This window comes from Centruroides sculpturatus, unplaced genomic scaffold, assembly GCF_000671375.1.
Source record: "Centruroides sculpturatus isolate CEXI.00-Female unplaced genomic scaffold, Cexi_2.0 scaffold676, whole genome shotgun sequence".
NCBI lineage: Eukaryota > Metazoa > Arthropoda > Arachnida > Scorpiones > Buthidae > Centruroides > Centruroides sculpturatus.
Window position 1 is genome coordinate 412,017 of NW_019384987.1, and position 20,423 is coordinate 432,439.

At 25.4% G+C, this 20,423-nt stretch overlaps 1 protein-coding gene across 1 annotated transcript in view; it reads right to left on the bottom strand.

Annotated features, from left to right (window-relative positions):
* Positions 1-11,734: 11,734 nt before the first annotated feature.
* Positions 11,735-20,423, bottom strand: part of LOC111632938 (sodium/glucose cotransporter 4-like) — a 22,672-nt gene continuing 13,983 nt past the window's right edge. Inside the window, exons 2-4 of the mRNA XM_023377455.1 lie at positions 13,685-13,900; positions 13,495-13,603; positions 11,735-12,580 (exon numbers count right to left, since the gene is read on the bottom strand). Coding sequence (XP_023233223.1) covers positions 12,339-12,580; positions 13,495-13,603; positions 13,685-13,870 — 537 coding nt within the window. The 5' untranslated portion in view covers positions 13,871-13,900 and the 3' untranslated portion in view covers positions 11,735-12,338. The remainder of the gene's footprint in view (positions 12,581-13,494; positions 13,604-13,684; positions 13,901-20,423) is intronic.

Here is a 20,423-nt window from a genome sequence, read left to right on the forward strand (position 1 = left end):
ACATGATAACATGTATATAATGAAAGTTAAATAGCATACTAAAGTATGCTCATGCTGTTTCAACAGAAACAAATGAGAAGCAAATGAAGTTTATTTGATATGATATCATTCTGCTTCAATCTATTATAATCTTATTTGTTGTTGTTTCTTGTGTGTGCTTATGATGGATTGAAATTTTCTAAGTAGCCATTCAGTGATATTTGCATGTTTGACCAATAAAGGTTAAACATGTCATAAGCAAGAAGAACTTCCCGTATAAGCTGCTAGTCCTACTCTAAGCTGAAAGGCCTAATCGATGACCATCCCAAACATGTATTATATACAGCTCTCCCTTAAATTAATAGTCCAACAAGTATGGGACTAAAGGGGTGTCGGATTACCGAAAATAATTACATATTTTGAATTGTTTTGCTAGCAGTAGCTTATAATATTCCCTACTCCAACTGTTTGAAAAGAACTGCTCATGGAAAACACACGAAATGTGTGTCATCGTGTAAGAATTGGGTGGTGAGATTCATGTTGCGACATGCTTCTGTGCAAGCAGACATAAATGAGGACAGGTACCTTGATGGGAGGTGCGTCGGACTACTGAGCATGTCGGATTAAATAATGTATCAAGGGAGAGCTGTATTTGTAAATAAAAATAGTCTAGGCTACATTTAAAGGTAATTTTCAGAAAACCTTTCTATAATGGACAATTTTTTTGGTTTCACAAGTCTGCTTTAGAGGTTTCACTGCATATAAATATGTATAATGTTATTAAATGAACTGTGTTGCTCTTCAGCAAAGTAAACTGAACTCTTTCTTCATTTAGTGGCTGCAACTCAGGTGCTACTCAAAATGGCCAATTATAAACTTCTATAAAAATCTTTTTCATGAATGTGCATTTTCTTCAAATTGTTTATTACTGGTATTAACCTCTGCTGTTCTTTTCAATTTAGGTAAATTAAAATAATACAAATGAAAATTTTTTTATACTAAGCTGTCAATTTTACTAAACAAATGAGAAATATTACAATAGTAGTCTCTGATAGATTTAAAAAGAAGACTAATTTGCCACCTCAGTTTATCTTACATACTTGTGCTGCCCAATTATCTATAACCGCCAGTCTAAACATGAAATGCTTCTGTGGACTGGCAGTTGAAAAACACCGATAACACTGGTCCAGAGAAAAATATTTGACCATCTGACACTGGCACAGTTGATAACAAAGTGACACTTAAATAGTAATCTAGAGTTACTGTATGTAATTTATTAGTACAGTAATGCTAGATAAGCATATATAGTATAAGCTTAATAAATAAGCATAATTCATAGTCACATAATCCATGTAAAATTATCCATAGTTTTACTGGTCTATGATGAGAAGGTTGGAAAACACATATACAGTATATATATATAATAAAGGCTATTTATTTTTTTGTTTTTTTGAAAAGTCAAGAATTGATATTAAAGAAGTTTTAATTGAGGGAGGATTACATTGAAATTATTTTATTGTATTCTTTTTCATGAAATTGCATAAACATTACATAAATTTCATTCATATTTATGGACAATAACTTATATTTATGAAATATTAAATTTGTTTTTAGTAGCCTTCATTTTGAAGGACCAGTTTTTACAGTAGTTAACTACTGGGAAATGTAATTGACAATAGGTATGTTATTTTTGTTATTTGATCAATTCATTGTTTGTTACTTGAAAATGAAAATCACATCACTAAAAATTGGTATTTATGTGATTTTCAGCCAACTTTACTTTTGCTCCTCTATATTTTAAAACAGATCAAACTGTGCTTTATGTTCAATTATTAATATGGGCTTGCATTTATAATTTTTATATATGAAATATTTTTTATAATTTTAAAAAATTTTAATTTAATGAATATATTATTCCCTTACTTGAAGCAGCTTTTACAGAAGACTCCAAGGCAACATTTATAAGCTTTCCATTGATTTTAATTTTTTAGACAATTAAAATTGCCTTTAATAAAATAATTTGTTCTAATTTTTATTAAAAAATTAAAGTTGAATTAATAATCATTTAAATAAACCAAAGTTTTACTTATCTCAATATCTTATTTTTTAAAGTACATAAAAATTATAATCATGAATACTTTTTATATTTATAAGTATACTGTACTTCCTATTTGCTATTGTAGCTGTATGCCATATGTCTGTTTTTATCTTTTTATTCTTTGTACATTTTTCCCATTCTTTGTTCTTTCTACCTTCTAGAACTTTCTAATCTTAATTTTTCCATAATAAGTTTCAAACACCTTTCACTCTTTTCTAGAAATTTCTTCAATTAAATTAAATGGCATTCTTCAGGTTAAACAAAAATGGAACATTTTTGTTTAACCTGAAGGCGGCCATTTAAAATAACCAAAAATGTTAGTTCTTTGATTTAATAAAAGAATGAAAGGTGTTTGAAACTTATAATAAAAAAATTCTAGTTTATTGCACATAGAATCTTCATTTTTCCTTCTTGGGGTGAGGGCCACTTCCTGGAATAACCAGTGTAATGAGTTAGAGGTTACCTGAAGGTATACAAGGTGAATAAAGGTTACTTTTGAGCTGGTGCTCAAAGAGAGAGGGCAAGTGTGTGAAATTGTCCAGTACTCTAGTATTTTGGTGAAGTGGTAACTTTGACCCAGGAATTTCAAAGGTTCCATCTCAAAGTTAATGGATTTGGTATCAACTTGACCAGTTGCAAGTTTCAAATAAGTGACCAACAGATTGGTTATAAAACAGATTGGTTCAAAACTCTCAGGAATTGAGAAAAAAAATGCTAATTTGGTTCAAGAAGTTCCACATGACCACTCACAACAAGGATTGAAAGACATTTGCATGACCTGGGTATCTTTGTTCTGTCCTATCCAATGTCTTTACTATTACTCTCACCCCTCTATCTTCATCTTTCCATATTAGTGTACGTTTAGTATTAAGGGTTAGATATAAGAATTTTATTTTTGTAATAATAATAATTGCTGATTTGCTGTCATTTCATTTATTAGTTTTGTAATTGTTTTGCCAATGATAGGGTTTAGGATGGTTATCCAGCAGTAACCCTAGAGTTGGCATACTTGATTGAACTTGTATATTTATTTAAGTGTGATTTAACTATAAATTAATTTTTCTTCCATCTACTGCATGTTTAATTTGTTGGGTGTTTATATCATTACATAGGATGTAATGATATAAAACTATGTAAGATATCATATCTCACATCTTACATAGTTCATATCTCTCACTATGTAAAGATTTTTCCTCAAATGTGTATGCTGTTTGTCAATATTCTGCTTTAAAATTGGTTTTAAAACACAATGATGTTGTTTATGATGAGTTCAATTATAATAAGTCCTTATCTTGCATGTCAGTATATGGTACAAGACAGTTTGCTGTTATAATCTTTAAATTTCACTTATGTAACATCTTTGTTTGCACTATAAATTTTTGATAAAAGAAATAAGTCTATTTAAGGAGAAAAGCATATTTATACACTGATTTTTTTGGACTATATGTATTAAAATATTAGCCTAAAGTTAGCCAATTATGACTCTTCCACCATAATTTCTGGCTGAAAGGTAAAATTAGATTTGTTTTATATTTAGATAACAATCAATAGCCAAACATAAATGATAATTTTTTAAATAAAAGTTGGATGCTTAGATACTAAAAAACCAAAATTTAAACATTATTTTAATCAATGTAAATGCATCTGATGACTTTTTTATGATAAAAATTTTATATGAAGCGAAATGTTTGTGCTCCAAATATGGTACACAATGGTAGAGGTGCCTTGTTTGTGGCCATATACCAAAAATGCAGCCAAGTTAAGTAACAATGAATTTTACACTGTGGTGAGCCACTAATGCTATTGGAAAGACAAATGTGCCATCTGTGATGCACAACATTGTGAATTGTTTTTTTTTCCTCATGAAAATTAACACAAACACATTTTTAATATTCTTTTTATTTTTGAAGTATTGTACAAAAGTTTCTATAAATCTAAATCTAATTTCTTTACATCATTATCTAAATTTTGAGTAAGTCTTAAATAAAAGCAGACCAATAGATTATTTTACTGTATTCTAGTGTCTAGTTATAAAACTATATGATACAACATTTATATCAAATACAATAGTCATTATAGCATACATAAATTGTCTTATTTGTTCTTTTGAAATATTTTCCAAAGTTCACAAAGTCAAAATGAAAAATTACAATTTTTCTCAGATATTATTATGGTTAAGTGATCACCATTTACAGTGTATGGTATTTACAAAAAAAAAAAAAAAAAAAATCACACTGTAAATCATCTGATAGTAACATTTGAAAAAAAATCATATACATCACACACAATAATGGAGTGTCAATTAAATCAGGCACTAATATATATATTTGTATATATTTGTGAACTCTGATAATTGGTACAAATTGTGATCAAACAGTTCTATAAAAACCTGAATTTTCTTTTTTAAAATTAACATAGAAAATATTTCTTTTATATAACATTCTTTTTTTTTTACTTTGAACAGTTTTAATAATAATAGTTTTTATTCATAAATTTTTTCCAATAAATAAAACAATTCTATGTGTTAGTTCTAATTTTTAATATTCACTGACTAGCTTATTGGTAAGATCTTCAAAACATTTTATAAAATGTTTGAATAAAAATTATGGTAGCAAATGCAATGCAGAAAAGTGTTTAGGAAAAGTTTTAAATCTATTCATTAGAAATAGACTATATATAATTTAGATGGATTTAACTTTTTCCATTACCTTTTCTTTGAATGTAGTTTTTAAAAGATTTTGTTATGAAATATATAAAAATGATGACAATTACATAAGTTCTTTTTTTCACAAACTATGCTCAATAAAAATGCAGAGAAATTAATAATAAAAATGTAACTTACACAAAGTTAACATTTAGATTTTCTTTTATATATTAATGACATATAATTCACTCTATACATGTACAATAACTAGTACAGAACAGCACTTCTCAATCACCGGTGGGTTATAGCATAATGTAGATGGACTAAGCTATTCTAAATTTTCTTCTAAAAATACTAAAGTTGTAACAATTTAAAATGTTTAATTTTTGTTATTTGGCAACAAAATTGAGATGTAAGAGAACTCCATAATTGTGACTGATATTGATAATGGCTTTCCTATCAAATAAAACAAATATTTATCTTTTGATTAAATAAACTCAAAACATTTTTTTAAATTTATATTTTTCATATTAGCTATAATTGTTTGCATTAAATGCACAGATAAAGAAAACCACATTGTATCTGTTATGTTTTCCACATTTTCAAAAAATTATACATTAAATAAGACCTATTTTTATTGGAAGGGAAAAACTATATAGTATTAAGTACAAAATAATAAATTACTATAATTTAAAAAATTAGAAATTTTAATTGTTAATTTGATTTGTGTATGCAGGCCAAAAGTATTAATAACATGCTTGTTTATTTAGAAACAATTTTGTTTTTTACTACAGGTTTGAGATTCATCATAGTAAAGTGTTTATGAGAGAAAGAAAGATTGAGAAATACTGCTGTAGAATAAATAATATGATACCATAACTATTCATAAATATCAGTTTGACACAAGAAGTATTCTTTAAATATTATAATTGTTAATTTCTGATTACATAATTTATGTATTCCTCAAAGACCAAAATAAGTAAAAAATAACTACATTTTTTTAAACTGAAAATTCTTACAATTAATTAAAAACAAAAATTCTTAATTATTACACAAATTATATACAAAATATTTGCTAATGTTTATGTAATTTGAAAACTAAAATTGATTGCTATAAAAGAAAAAAAAAAGTGATTTTACAGACAAAAACCCCACATCAGCAGTGGACAAGATTTTATATATATATTCTTAAGATTATTCATGGAAGTTCCCATTCATTTAGTAGTAATTCTTTCTGTCTATAACTGACAATTTATATCTGAGACAGACATTTTGATTGGATTATTTTTAGAGTGATTTTGTGAATCTCCTTCAGTCAAATATTCTTTAAATATATTTAAAGTAATGCAAAACATTGTTATAAATCTATACCAATTGTACTTTTAAATAATATCAATACATATTTTTTTAAAATTAAGTTATGATTCACATACAGAAATATATACTGCTGAATATAAATATGTCCAGTTTGATCTTTTCTGAATTAACATTGTGAAAAAGCCAATAATAAAATTACATCATTTAAATAGAATACAGTGGACATGTCCACAAAATCTTGTATGACATGATACAAGTTTGTAAATAATAGGAAAGTTATGTCCATATTAATGAATTACAGAATTTTTACTGTTTTAAATGATCTCTTAGCAAATGAATGGAAGAAAAATCATGAATATGATTAATACAGCATAAAGTGTTTAAAACTGTGATTTATAAAATTAATAAATTCAAAAAATTATAACTGAATAAGTTCTAATTTTCATTAAGATTTATGAGAATTCAGTTCTCATTAATCTTACTGAAAGTCATCCTGCATAACTAGTGTTATTGATATATAAACTTAAGCAAACAGTTTAATTCAGAGTATTCTGAACTAAAACAAATTATCTAAAGATGATAATAATTTTAATATTTGTAAGATAATTTTAGTTTATTGATTTCAAAAACTAACAAAAGTCAAGTAATATTCAGAATAATATTTTTGACATATTGCTAATGATGAATGTGACAATATAAAAAATATGGTATTGATTCACTTTTTAATAGAAAACTGAAAAAAATTTAATTTTATAATATTCTATTACATTATTAAAACTATTCAATAATTTTAAAGTTTAAAAATTCTAATACTACTAATATATTATTATTTACTGTGATAAAATAATAAACAACTTTATTATTCAATTTTAAGAATGACTGTTCTATAGTTATTGAAATAAAAAAATTTGAAGACTATAGCTGCTCTATTTTATAAGCCAGACATATATTGTATGTATATACGTATACTGTACACACACACATGCATGTACATACTCTTGAACAAAACATTTTAATACAATAATATGGCTTGACTAACTGTAAAATCTAGAGTACGTATTAAATATTATTCAATTATTTTATATTTCTTTAGTATTCAAAACAGATTGTATTCCCTGGTTTCTAACAAAAATATACATATGAATTTTACTTCATCTTTATAAAAAGTTTACTTTAGGAAATAAAATATATAATTCTATAGAAAATTATTTTATACAGATATCCCAATTAATCATTAACTGTAGATAATAATTTAACAACCTATTTTTAAATTTAAATTAGTCATATTATACATTCTAAAGAAATCTTATTTATAAATTTACCATTTCAATATCAAAATTTCATTTCTTAAATATAGTGTTTTCTTATATCATCAAATTCAGTTAATTGATTTAACACATTCCAGAAAAATAATTTATATTTTAAGATTTACAATACAAATTCTTTTCCTAGATAATTATCATAGTTACATGATATGTTTCTTAAAGATTTTAGATATTTTCAGTTTATAAATAACTTCACAATGATGATTAAAATGTAGCATTATATAATAGTAAATAATAAATTTAAAGTTAAGTTGTATAATAGATTTTTTTTTTCACTGATTACACTAGAAACAAAGTAACTGCACTGATATGCTTGTTGAAAACAGATCTTGTAAGTTATTCTAACTTTAATTTATTTTTGGTCATCATAATTTAAATTTCAGATATTTGGTTTAATTATCTGTTAAAATACATTAGAATAACCTTTAATGTATTGGAAATTAGAGAGTTTACTGTTTTGTAAATATTATATTATCACTCAAGAACTATCATTAAACCAATAGTGAGAAATGCAAACTGGCTTTACAGTCCAATGTTATTAGACTTTAAAAGTACAATTTAAAAATATTTTATAATCTGTTAATAAATGTATGCTTTTTATAATTTCTATATGTACATAATTTGTGTAATTATTAAGAATACAAACAAAAGTATATATATATAATAATTATTCTGGATACTTACATTTAAAAGAAAATTTGTCATTGTAGCAAAATAGTAAACATATAAAAATTGCAAATAAACTGAAAATAATTGCATCTTTAAAAGTCTATCATAGCTTGATCAATTTTTAAAAGCATTTATTAGTAATTAAAATTTATAAAAGAAAGTAAGACTAACTAACATTTACAACATGGCAACTTGATATAAATTTTTTGGGGCATTATAAATACTTTATAATAAATATAAATATTAAAAAATGATCAATTTAATTATTTTGAATAGATTTTTTCAGATGAAACATGTCACAAAATACAATTGAATTTGTAAAAAATTGAGTTTCTCATGAAAACAGTTTTTGATCTTATTAATAAATAATTTTTGAAATATATTAAGTTTTATATTACACTAAAAATATATCTTTTATTTTTTATATTTTGAAGTTATCTGGAAAATGGTAAATTTAACTACTTTAAATTTTACTTTTGAAAAATACATATATTAAAAATTATTTAGTTCATGAAAAAATATTTTTATTGTAAATGGATTAGTTCATCAGTCCCAACTTATTTTAATTGCAGAACCCTTTACATCTTGATAAAATATTTTGAAACTTAACAAGTTTTACCAATTATAAAAAAAAAACAAATCAAAAATAAATAAAATTCAAACTTACAATTAATGTGAAGCAAATATTATAATTTTTTTATTTTGCTATAATAAATAGTAAGAATTAATGTTTGCAGATGATTTTTTTCAGTAGATATGGGTGAGAGCTCTACAAGTAGAATAATGAAATGCATTAGGTTTTTTCATGAATTGTTTAACAAACACTCAATATTGAAATACTGTATTGCTGCTTCCTGGGCAATAGTTTCTCTGAGACTTTAGTAACAAAAAGTTAAATATATATTTGATTTTTTCACTATTAGACTCAATGATTTTATTTTCCACAAATTAAGCTATGCAGAGTCTATGCACAGATCCTCTTTTCCTATGAAATATTAATAAATTTAATTTATTTAAACTTTTCATGCATATTTTAAACTATAAAGCTCAAAAACTAATTTTATTGGTAGAACCATATGAAAAAGGGGGAAAACAAGCACATTATGCAATGATCTTCAAACTCATGATTCAACAACAGATCAGCACTCACAAGGTGGCACTTGGAGTTAACTTGACCTTGAAAACAAGAAATGGGTTTTGGTTAACATACAATGAAGTTGCATAGAACAATAGACATATTTCGTTCATTAATTTCTTTTATATTTGCAGAATAGTCATGAATTTTCTGCTGTGTGACCTCCTTGGGGATTAGGAAAAGGGCAACTGAAATGAAAAGGGGAGACATGTGCCCCAAATGCCTCAATGTATAGGCATCTCTGTAAACATCAATTCCTTTATCTAACAAATTATTGATTTTATTGACATTTCTTATTAAATTTCACAGTTCAATATTTAATTTAACAAATTTGTGTTTCATTAAAATTTAACACTTGAACTTAACATAGCCTAGTAGTATATCATAATGAATGTATGAAAAAATACTATAACCTCACAAATAGTAATATAAAGATATAAAGTAACACAAATTAAAAGCAATAAGTAATTTATCTTTTAAGCCACTATATTATATAGATTTACTTTGATATGTGTTAATGATTGACTGCTAATTTAATAATGGTTACTTTTCTGACAGGATAAAAACCTTTGAACTGAATATAGAACTTATTTTCAGTTAATAAAGCAATTTAAATTTAAACATATTCAAAATTTATAAACTAAAATATATGAAAATTAAACAAAAAAATTACAAAAACACTAGATAGATAAAGTATTTTCATATGTCAACATTTGTTAAACACCTCAGAAACTTAACAGTTCTACAACAAAGTCACCCTTTTATTAGAGGCTACTCATCTGCCTCAAAATGCAAAACTTTTAAAAATTTCCTTTTGGTGATGGCACAAATTCTTGCATGTTGAGGCAGATTGATTAGTTCTAATAAGAGGTTAACTCTGCTATAGAACTGTTAAGTTTCATTTATCTAGTTAGTTTTTTTTTGTTTATTTTATACAAATTGTCATTCTTGCTATTTTTATAATGCATGTGAAATTAATATATCCTTATGCTACTGTTGATATAATTAAATCATTAATTTTAGATTTAAAAATATATAAAATCAAAGAAAAATATAATAACTTAATTTTAATAAATGATCAGGTATTAAACCTTTTTTAACACCTGATCATTTATATCAGAATTATTGCAATAAATTATTTTTTAGTGAATTTCTAATTTATAAATTTTATTTCTTAATTAAAAATACTTTTAGCAAGAGAATTAAAAAAAATGAAATTTTAATTGGCAACTAATAATTTCTTTTTGCATTAGACAAAAAAAACTGGCACACAAACTGGAACTATATACTAAACATACAAATTCACACCTAAATGCTAATTCCAGCAGTAAATGAACAAATAAAGTTTGAAAGACAGCCAAAAACGTTTGAACACTAGAAGCCATTGTCAGGAAAAATGCATAAAACAGAAAAAACAGTTCTATCTTTTGAAAAGTTTTAGCTTTTGAATATAGCTACGTTCTAATTTTTCAACATTTAAACACTTTGTATTCAAAGTGTTTGAATGTTTGAGGGCCTCTGAAAGATGGCCAAAAATATTTGAACATTAAAGTTTATTTGTTCATTTACTGCTGGAATTAGCATTTAGGTGTGAATTTGTGTGTTTCTTTTTGCATTCTTAATTTGTTTGATAGCCATGAATTCAATGCTTTCTATAAAATTATTATTATAATATTTGCTAAATAAATACAGTTTTATTTTATATTACATAATATATAAGAATAATAGCATCCATGTAATCATTATTTTTGTGAAAATTTTTGTTCATGAAATTAATTTTACAAAGACAATATGAATCATGAAAAAAATAACTGTAAAATGATGATAAAATAGTAATTAGCAATTAGTATTTGCAAGTAAGAATTTCTTGTAAATTAATGGGAAAAATAAATATTTTTTAAGGTATTATTATTAACTTATTTAGAGAAGACATAATTATGTTTAAATCTCTTTAAATTGCAATAAAAATTCAGACTAGAAGTTTCCAATAATTACTTTAGAAAAATTACTTTTATATTCTTTTCAAAAGAAACAATGGTTTCTGAAATAAAGGATTTTAATTAAGTTAATGAAAAGTTAATTTATTTAGTTTTTGAAAATTATCTGTGTATGCCAATTTATCAATTATAATTTGTGACAAATTTCTTTAAAATGTATTTCTAAATGTAGATGCATTGATGGTAGATTATAATGATGCATTTTAACATAAAAATTGAATTATTAAAAGTTAATTCTCTTTTAATTTGCAACATAATTATAAATTAACTACCAAAAGAATGTCTTAACTTAATCCTCAAATTGAAGTTATTATCATTATAAAACATATTAAAATTATATAAAATAGGTTTATAAAACATTAATGAAAGACTTGTCCTGTATAGCAGTAACAAATAATACTGATTTATACAGTACAAAGCATAATAAAACATACATACTTTAAAATGTGAATATAAAATGTTAATTTAAAGAAAATATAAAGTTTCTCTATAAAACAATTTAAAAATTTTTCTAAAAAAATCTTGAATATAGAAAAATAATTAATTTTAATATATATAAATTTTTGCAAGCTACAAACAAAATATACATATACCAGTATATAATTGAAATCAATAATTAATAAATGATCTAATCACAAACACAAAATATTGATTATTATTCAATAATAAAATATATTATATAGATGCAATTCTCTAAAATTTGGACTCTCAATAATCCAAACTACCAAAACTTCCAACATCAACTCCTGTAATGGCAATCACAATCACATATTTCAGAAAATTATCACAAATATCCTATTCAATACATTCAGTTTAAGGTTATGTTAAAAATTATATATATTATACATATAATTGAACACCTTTGCTATAATTAGTTAACTGTTGTTATTAAACTTGTTTATGTATAACTTGTTGTTCTATGGAATAAATAAAATTACTAATCTGAATGGATAAATTATTTTACATCTATGCAAGCAATTACTCCATAAGATGTCTGGATTTTTGAAAGTTGAATGAACTGTATACAACATATAATTGCATGTTATATTAAATGGAATGAAAAAAAGCAATGAGATATGTAATTTTTACATATGAAAAATAAAGAATATCTTAAATTATTTAATTATCTATGTGAAACTAGAAAATCTGATACTATATTCTTGGCAATAAATAACTATGGTATTGAAAAATATAAAAACATTACTATTGCTGTCGAAAGCACAAATAGAAGAAATATATACAGAATGACTTTTTCATGTCTTTCCTGCTTTAAGGATGCAATATTTGAGAGATGCTCATAAAATTCTTCTTCAGATTTTTCTCCTTCTGGAGATGTGTTGTACCCACAAAACCAATTATAAAATCTTTTCAGTTTTGATATTCTTTCCTTTGGATATTCTTTTTCTTCTTTGCTTTCTAAATTAAATATTTTAGATATTTTAAAATTTTTAAATTAAACTTGAACTATGATATACAAATCCTAAGATAACATTTTAGAAATAAGTGTAATAATATTAATAGATATGACTAACTGGTAGTTGAAACTGATGATTTTGTATTTATCGATAAAATAAAACTATTTAAACAATTTTAAAAAATTGAGGATAAATTATATTAGTATGTATAAATGGTGAAAGACAAAATTAGTAGAATTAAATCTAATAAAAATCAGAGTAATTACATTAATAAGAAATAAGATCTGAAATGAGAGTTATTTTTATATAGTGTTATTAATAAGCTGCTAAATTCTGAAAATTACTATACTTTTAGGTTGATAACTATAAATTTATAGCTCATATATTGCCATGAGTTAATTAAAATTGAAAGAAAACTTTCATATAACTTGTACTGTACTTCTGAAATAATTTTGCAGTTTAGAAGATATCTCAAAATTCCTTTTTTTTCTTTTTGAAAATTCCATTCACTCTCTTTAGCAGTTCACTTTATAATTACATTTATAATAAAATGGAAAAAAACAGAATAATTGAGATGGAGCCTCAAACTGTCAAAATTATGTTGATATTAATTTCTAACCAATAAAGACTGAAAACTATTAAAAAGAAATAGATGAGATGCTCAAGCAAGATCAAAAAAATTTTAAATACATTTCATTAAAATTGAATTAATTTAAATATGATAAATGCTTCATTACACACAGGATTTTTCAGATGTTTTAAAGATGTCCTTGTGACTTTGGACAAAAGTTAAATTTGTTTAAATTGTACATAAATGATTGTTTCAAGTATTCTGATTTGGTAGCAGATGATTATGACACAAAATGAAATATAATAAATTGGCATCTTTACTACAAATTTTAAGTTAATAATTACCATCGGCTATTTTATGTTTTAGTTCTTCAGCTCTTTTCATTTCCATATTTTCTTTATCATCAAAACGATCTTGCGTATTATATCTTGTCCAAAATGTTGTTCTTATTAGCTGATATTAAAAAAATTATCTGCTCTTAATGGATTATACTTATTATATAAGAGTTAATTATTCATATAGAATTAAACTTACTCTGAATGATTCTGGTGGTTCAGACATATAACTTATGACCATTGAAATAATACCTGTTAACCAAAATAAAAGCATTGCAAAGTACATATAATGTACTTTATATAATATAAATGGACGAGTTTCTGGTTTTCCGCAGGGAGGTTCAGGATAAACAAAATCCAATATCATCCGAGTAACTCCTACCATAAATCCCAACAATAATGCCCAAAATGCAGCCTAATATTAAAAAACAATTCAAAATTTTATATAAACTTTTAATAATACAACATTAAAATAACTTTTAAAAATTATTTCACATTTCAATTATTAAAACTTATTTACATATAAATGTCTATAAATGCTAACATTAATGGTAGAATAATATTTTATTCCTCATAAATAATAATACATTATTGTGCATATATCAAAATTATATTTATTTTTTCAAAAATATTATCATTTGCTTTTAAAAATAACACCTCTGTTATGAAGGTTTTTTTTAAATTAATTTTATGTTTTATATATTATGCATTTACTAATAAAAAACATAAGTATATGAATTCAACACACATCATGAGAAAATAAATTCATAATCTTCTGAAAAATGAAAATTGAAATATATATATTTAAAATTTTGTTTTTTTTATGAAACAATGTATTTTCCGTATTAAATAAGAACCACTTATTTATAAGATATTTTAATCTGAATTCAAAGAATAAGTTATATTAATAGTTTTTTCTATTTTTGTGCATTCATATCAAAAAGACAAAACAAATATCAGATCATAAATTGAACATGAAATTTTTGTTCTGGATAGAAAAATCAAGCGAGTAGAACAGTCACACAAAACTTTTTTCAATAAAGTAGCCATCATCACCTTCTATAAAATTTCTACAGTGAGAAACATGTGTTTACAAAATGTTGGGGTTTCTAGATTCCAAGAATGCTTTAGTGTCAGTTTTGAACTCAGATAATAGTCAAAACTGTTTCTTGTACAAATTGTTGATTATAGGTCTGAGAATTTATAGTCAAGATGTGAGAATTTATAGATATGGTGAGAATTCAAATTGCAGACCTATAAATTCTCACTGGTGTCTGTCTTTCTTTAATCTTGAAAACAGAGTTAGATGAAAGTCTACACCAGATATGTAAAGCTTTAGGGGCAGGAAGCCCCCAATGAACTATATACAAACTTCCAGTTTGGATCAGAAGTGGCATTATTTTAATTTAAATATTTTCTCCCAAATGGAATTAGACAGATGATTGGCATGACTATTGTTAACAGGAGTATGATATAAGTTTCAGGGCAAAGACTACTAAAATCAAAGCTTATATTTTATATTAAATAAATTAAAAATATGATTGTCATAATGTCAGGCTGTAATTATTAATGTCACAATATATAATTGCTCATTCTTAGAATTATATCTCAAAAGAAACATCACAACAGGGACATAGCCAGGTAATATTTTTGGGTTCTTCACCTGCAATTTGGACTTTTTATTTTGCTTAAGTTACTGACATTGAAATGTAATATGTATAAATAAAATCATTAAAGCAGCATGAACTTTTTATATTTATTATTATATTGAGTTTAGTGAGTTTTACTCGGTTCACACCGGTGGCTGTGTACTATGCCGGACCAGAGTCAAGGCATAGCAACCAAAACAAAACTAAAATTAAATAAGTGTGTCAGTGTCTGTATTCAGGAATTTCCTAACAATGTGGCATGTATTCAATATAGTGGCCTTCTGTAGTGTTATGTATGTATTTCTACTCAATTCTAATGTTCCCAGGCTTTTGTGTAGTGTGTGTGGTATCACACCTGTACAGGAGAGAACGACAGGTACAATAACTACCCTATCCATCCTCCATAGATGCCTTATTTCCTGGGCAAGTTCTGTGTACTTGCTAATTTTTTCAGTGCATGTGTTTTGTACATTGTGAGTGATTATTATTATTATTATTATTATTAACACATTTCTGTAATGATGTCTTAAACATTCAGTTGCAGTACACTAACAGTTTGTTTAACTTGTCTTTGATTGGTATAAATTAATTGTGACTTTAAAACCAACAACACAGGTGCCATCTATGTGTAGTTTTAGTCTGCGGAGGAAGGAATGGTGAAAAGAAGGTAATTCTAAGAAATCTCTCTCTACCCCTTTGCTTTTAGCAATATTTGTTTAAAATTCTGAGAATCAGTTATGTATTTTTTAAAAACACAAATTATAAATAAAATCTTCATTGTTTTAATTAACTAGTTTTAAAATAACAGTAGAAACATATGAGAATTTAGTAAAATTATCTATATCATTGTTTTTAATTAATGGTTCGTGACTAGTTGAGGGACTTTATACAGGTATAACAAATGAGATTGTGGACTTTTAGGATTTGGGGATTGTCCAACCCCTAGCTGGGTATGAGAATACCCCAACCATGTTTATTTGGAAACAGTGAAATTGGATTATAAAACATTACCAATTTAAGTATAAGTAGTTCAGGCAATTTGTAAGCACTGTTGTATTAATATATGCAATATAATAGGATTTTACAAGAATGGAAATAAGTAAGTTAATTTAAGTAAATCAAAGTTTTGATATTGATAATTTAATTGAAGTAATGCTAAGAAAATTCCTTCATTCTAGAAATAAAAAACATATTTTGCAATTATATAGTAAAAATTTTACATATTTGAAATATTGGAAATAATTTGTTGAAACAGTCCAAAAATACTGTGGAAGAGTTGTTAGAACAATCTTAAAACATTTTTCTAGAATCTTTCTAACCAGAAATGTAACTAAGGATACTTTATAAATATATTTGTTAAAATCCAATTATTGCATACAGATTTAGAGAATTTATACTGTTAAGAAATTGGAGTTTCTGCATAACATTTTATTAAACAAAGCCTGTAATGACAAAAAATTTGCTACACACATCATAAAATAGATATTTTATTTTTATGATAAAACAAATGGTTTGTAAGAGATATTCATTAATAATTATTGAAATTCATTAGCCAGTTGAATATATTTTATAAATACAGTCTGATTTGTGAAAGTTTTTATATTTGATTTATGAAAATGCTTTAACAGTAAATATCAAAACAATCATCAAAATTCTATCAATCATCTGATGAATATTCATAAAGACATTCTTTGACTTCTTTCATTATGCTGTTTGTATATTGTTGCTATTTCTGTAATTTATTGCATAGTTTTATATCAATTTTAATTTTTATTTGAATCTTTTCATTCTTTCTCCTCCTATAATATTTTTTGGTCAAAATTATGATTTCACAGAATGAAAAGTCAGAATAGATTATATATATATACAGTGGGTGAGCGGTTAACGAACACTTTGGCGAAAGATTTTTATGATCGGACAACGAACACTTCACTGAACAAACATAAAAAGAAGTGACAAAAATAGCAAATATTGATTGATTTTCCTTTGTATTCAGGTAACTTTTTGGAGCACGGGAGACGTCAGCGTCGATGCTCAACCTGATATATACTGATCAGATAATATTCTTGAACTTTGAAATACAGTGGAACCCCGGTTAACGAACTTAATCCGTTCCGCAACTCCGTTCGTTAACTGAATTGTTCGTTAACCGAAGCAATTTTTCCCATAGAAATTAATGCAAATGCAATTNTTGAAGTTATCTGGAAAATGGTAAATTTAACTACTTTAAATTTTACTTTTGAAAAATACATATATTAAAAATTATTTAGTTCATGAAAAAATATTTTTATTGTAAATGGATTAGTTCATCAGTCCCAACTTATTTTAATTGCAGAACCCTTTACATCTTGATAAAATATTTTGAAACTTAACAAGTTTTACCAATTATAAAAAAAAAACAAATCAAAAATAAATAAAATTCAAACTTACAATTAATGTGAAGCAAATATTATAATTTTTTTTATTTTGCTATAATAAATAGTAAGAATTAATGTTTGCAGATGATTTTTTTCAGTAGATATGGGTGAGAGCTCTACAAGTAGAATAATGAAATGCATTAGGTTTTTTCATGAATTGTTTAACAAACACTCAATATTGAAATACTGTATTGCTGCTTCCTGGGCAATAGTTTCTCTGAGACTTTAGTAACAAAAAGTTAAATATATATTTGATTTTTTCACTATTAGACTCAATGATTTTATTTTCCACAAATTAAGCTATGCAGAGTCTATGCACAGATCCTCTTTTCCTATGAAATATTAATAAATTTAATTTATTTAAACTTTTCATGCATATTTTAAACTATAAAGCTCAAAAACTAATTTTATTGGTAGAACCATATGAAAAAGGGGGAAAACAAGCACATTATGCAATGATCTTCAAACTCATGATTCAACAACAGATCAGCACTCACAAGGTGGCACTTGGAGTTAACTTGACCTTGAAAACAAGAAATGGGTTTTGGTTAACATACAATGAAGTTGCATAGAACAATAGACATGTCGTTCATTAATTTCTTTTATATTTGCAGAATAGTCATGAATTTTCTGCTGTGTGACCTCCTTGGGGATTAGGAAAAGGGCAACTGAAATGAAAAGGGGAGACATGTGCCCCAAATGCCTCAATGTATAGGCATCTCTGTAAACATCAATTCCTTTATCTAACAAATTATTGATTTTATTGACATTTCTTATTAAATTTCACAGTTCAATATTTAATTTAACAAATTTGTGTTTCATTAAAATTTAACACTTGAACTTAACATAGCCTAGTAGTATATCATAATGAATGTATGAAAAAATACTATAACCTCACAAATAGTAATATAAAGATATAAAGTAACACAAATTAAAAGCAATAAGTAATTTATCTTTTAAGCCACTATATTATATAGATTTACTTTGATATGTGTTAATGATTGACTGCTAATTTAATAATGGTTACTTTTCTGACAGGATAAAAACCTTTGAACTGAATATAGAACTTATTTTCAGTTAATAAAGCAATTTAAATTTAAACATATTCAAAATTTATAAACTAAAATATATGAAAATTAAACAAAAAAATTACAAAAACACTAGATAGATAAAGTATTTTCATATGTCAACATTTGTTAAACACCTCAGAAACTTAACAGTTCTACAACAAAGTCACCCTTTTATTAGAGGCTACTCATCTGCCTCAAAATGCAAAACTTTTAAAAATTTCCTTTTGGTGATGGCACAAATTCTTGCATGTTGAGGCAGATTGATTAGTTCTAATAAGAGGTTAACTCTGCTATAGAACTGTTAAGTTTCATTTATCTAGTTAGTTTTTTTTTGTTTATTTTATACAAATTGTCATTCTTGCTATTTTTATAATGCATGTGAAATTAATATATCCTTATGCTACTGTTGATATAATTAAATCATTAATTTTAGATTTAAAAATATATAAAATCAAAGAAAAATATAANTTTACATGGGCAATAAAAAATGAAAATTGAAATATATATATTTAAAATTTTGTTTTTTTTATGAAACAATGTATTTTCCGTATTAAATAAGAACCACTTATTTATAAGATATTTTAATCTGAATTCAAAGAATAAGTTATATTAATAGTTTTTTCTATTTTTGTGCATTCATATCAAAAAGACAAAACAAATATCAGATCATAAATTGAACATGAAATTTTTGTTCTGGATAGAAAAATCAAGCGAGTAGAACAGTCACACAAAACTTTTTTCAATAAAGTAGCCATCATCACCTTCTATAAAATTTCTACAGTGAGAAACATGTGTTTACAAAATGTTGGGGTTTCTAGATTCCAAGAATGCTTTAGTGTCAGTTTTGAACTCAGATAATAGTCAAAACTGTTTCTTGTACAAATTGTTGATTATAGGTCTGAGAATTTATAGTCAAGATGTGAGAATTTATAGATATGGTGAGAATTCAAATTGCAGACCTATAAATTCTCACTGGTGTCTGTCTTTCTTTAATCTTGAAAACAGAGTTAGATGAAAGTCTACACCAGATATGTAAAGCTTTAGGGGCAGGAAGCCCCCAATGAACTATATACAAACTTCCAGTTTGGATCAGAAGTGGCATTATTTTAATTTAAATATTTTCTCCCAAATGGAATTAGACAGATGATTGGCATGACTATTGTTAACAGGAGTATGATATAAGTTTCAGGGCAAAGACTACTAAAATCAAAGCTTATATTTTATATTAAATAAATTAAAAATATGATTGTCATAATGTCAGGCTGTAATTATTAATGTCACAATATATAATTGCTCATTCTTAGAATTATATCTCAAAAGAAACATCACAACAGGGACATAGCCAGGTAATATTTTTGGGTTCTTCACCTGCAATTTGGACTTTTTATTTTGCTTAAGTTACTGACATTGAAATGTAATATGTATAAATAAAATCATTAAAGCAGCATGAACTTTTTATATTTATTATTATATTGAGTTTAGTGAGTTTTACTCGGTTCACACCGGTGGCTGTGTACTATGCCGGACCAGAGTCAAGGCATTTATTATTATTATGTTGAGTTTAGTGAGTTTTACTCGGTTCACACCGGTGGCTGTGTACTATGCCGGACCAGAGTCAAGGCATAGCAACCAAAACAAAACTAAAATTAAATAAGTGTGTCAGTGTCTGTATTCAGGAATTTCCTAACAATGTGGCATGTATTCAATATAGTGGCCTTCTGTAGTGTTATGTATGTATTTCTACTCAATTCTAATGTTCCCAGGCTTTTGTGTAGTGTGTGTGGTATCACACCTGTACAGGA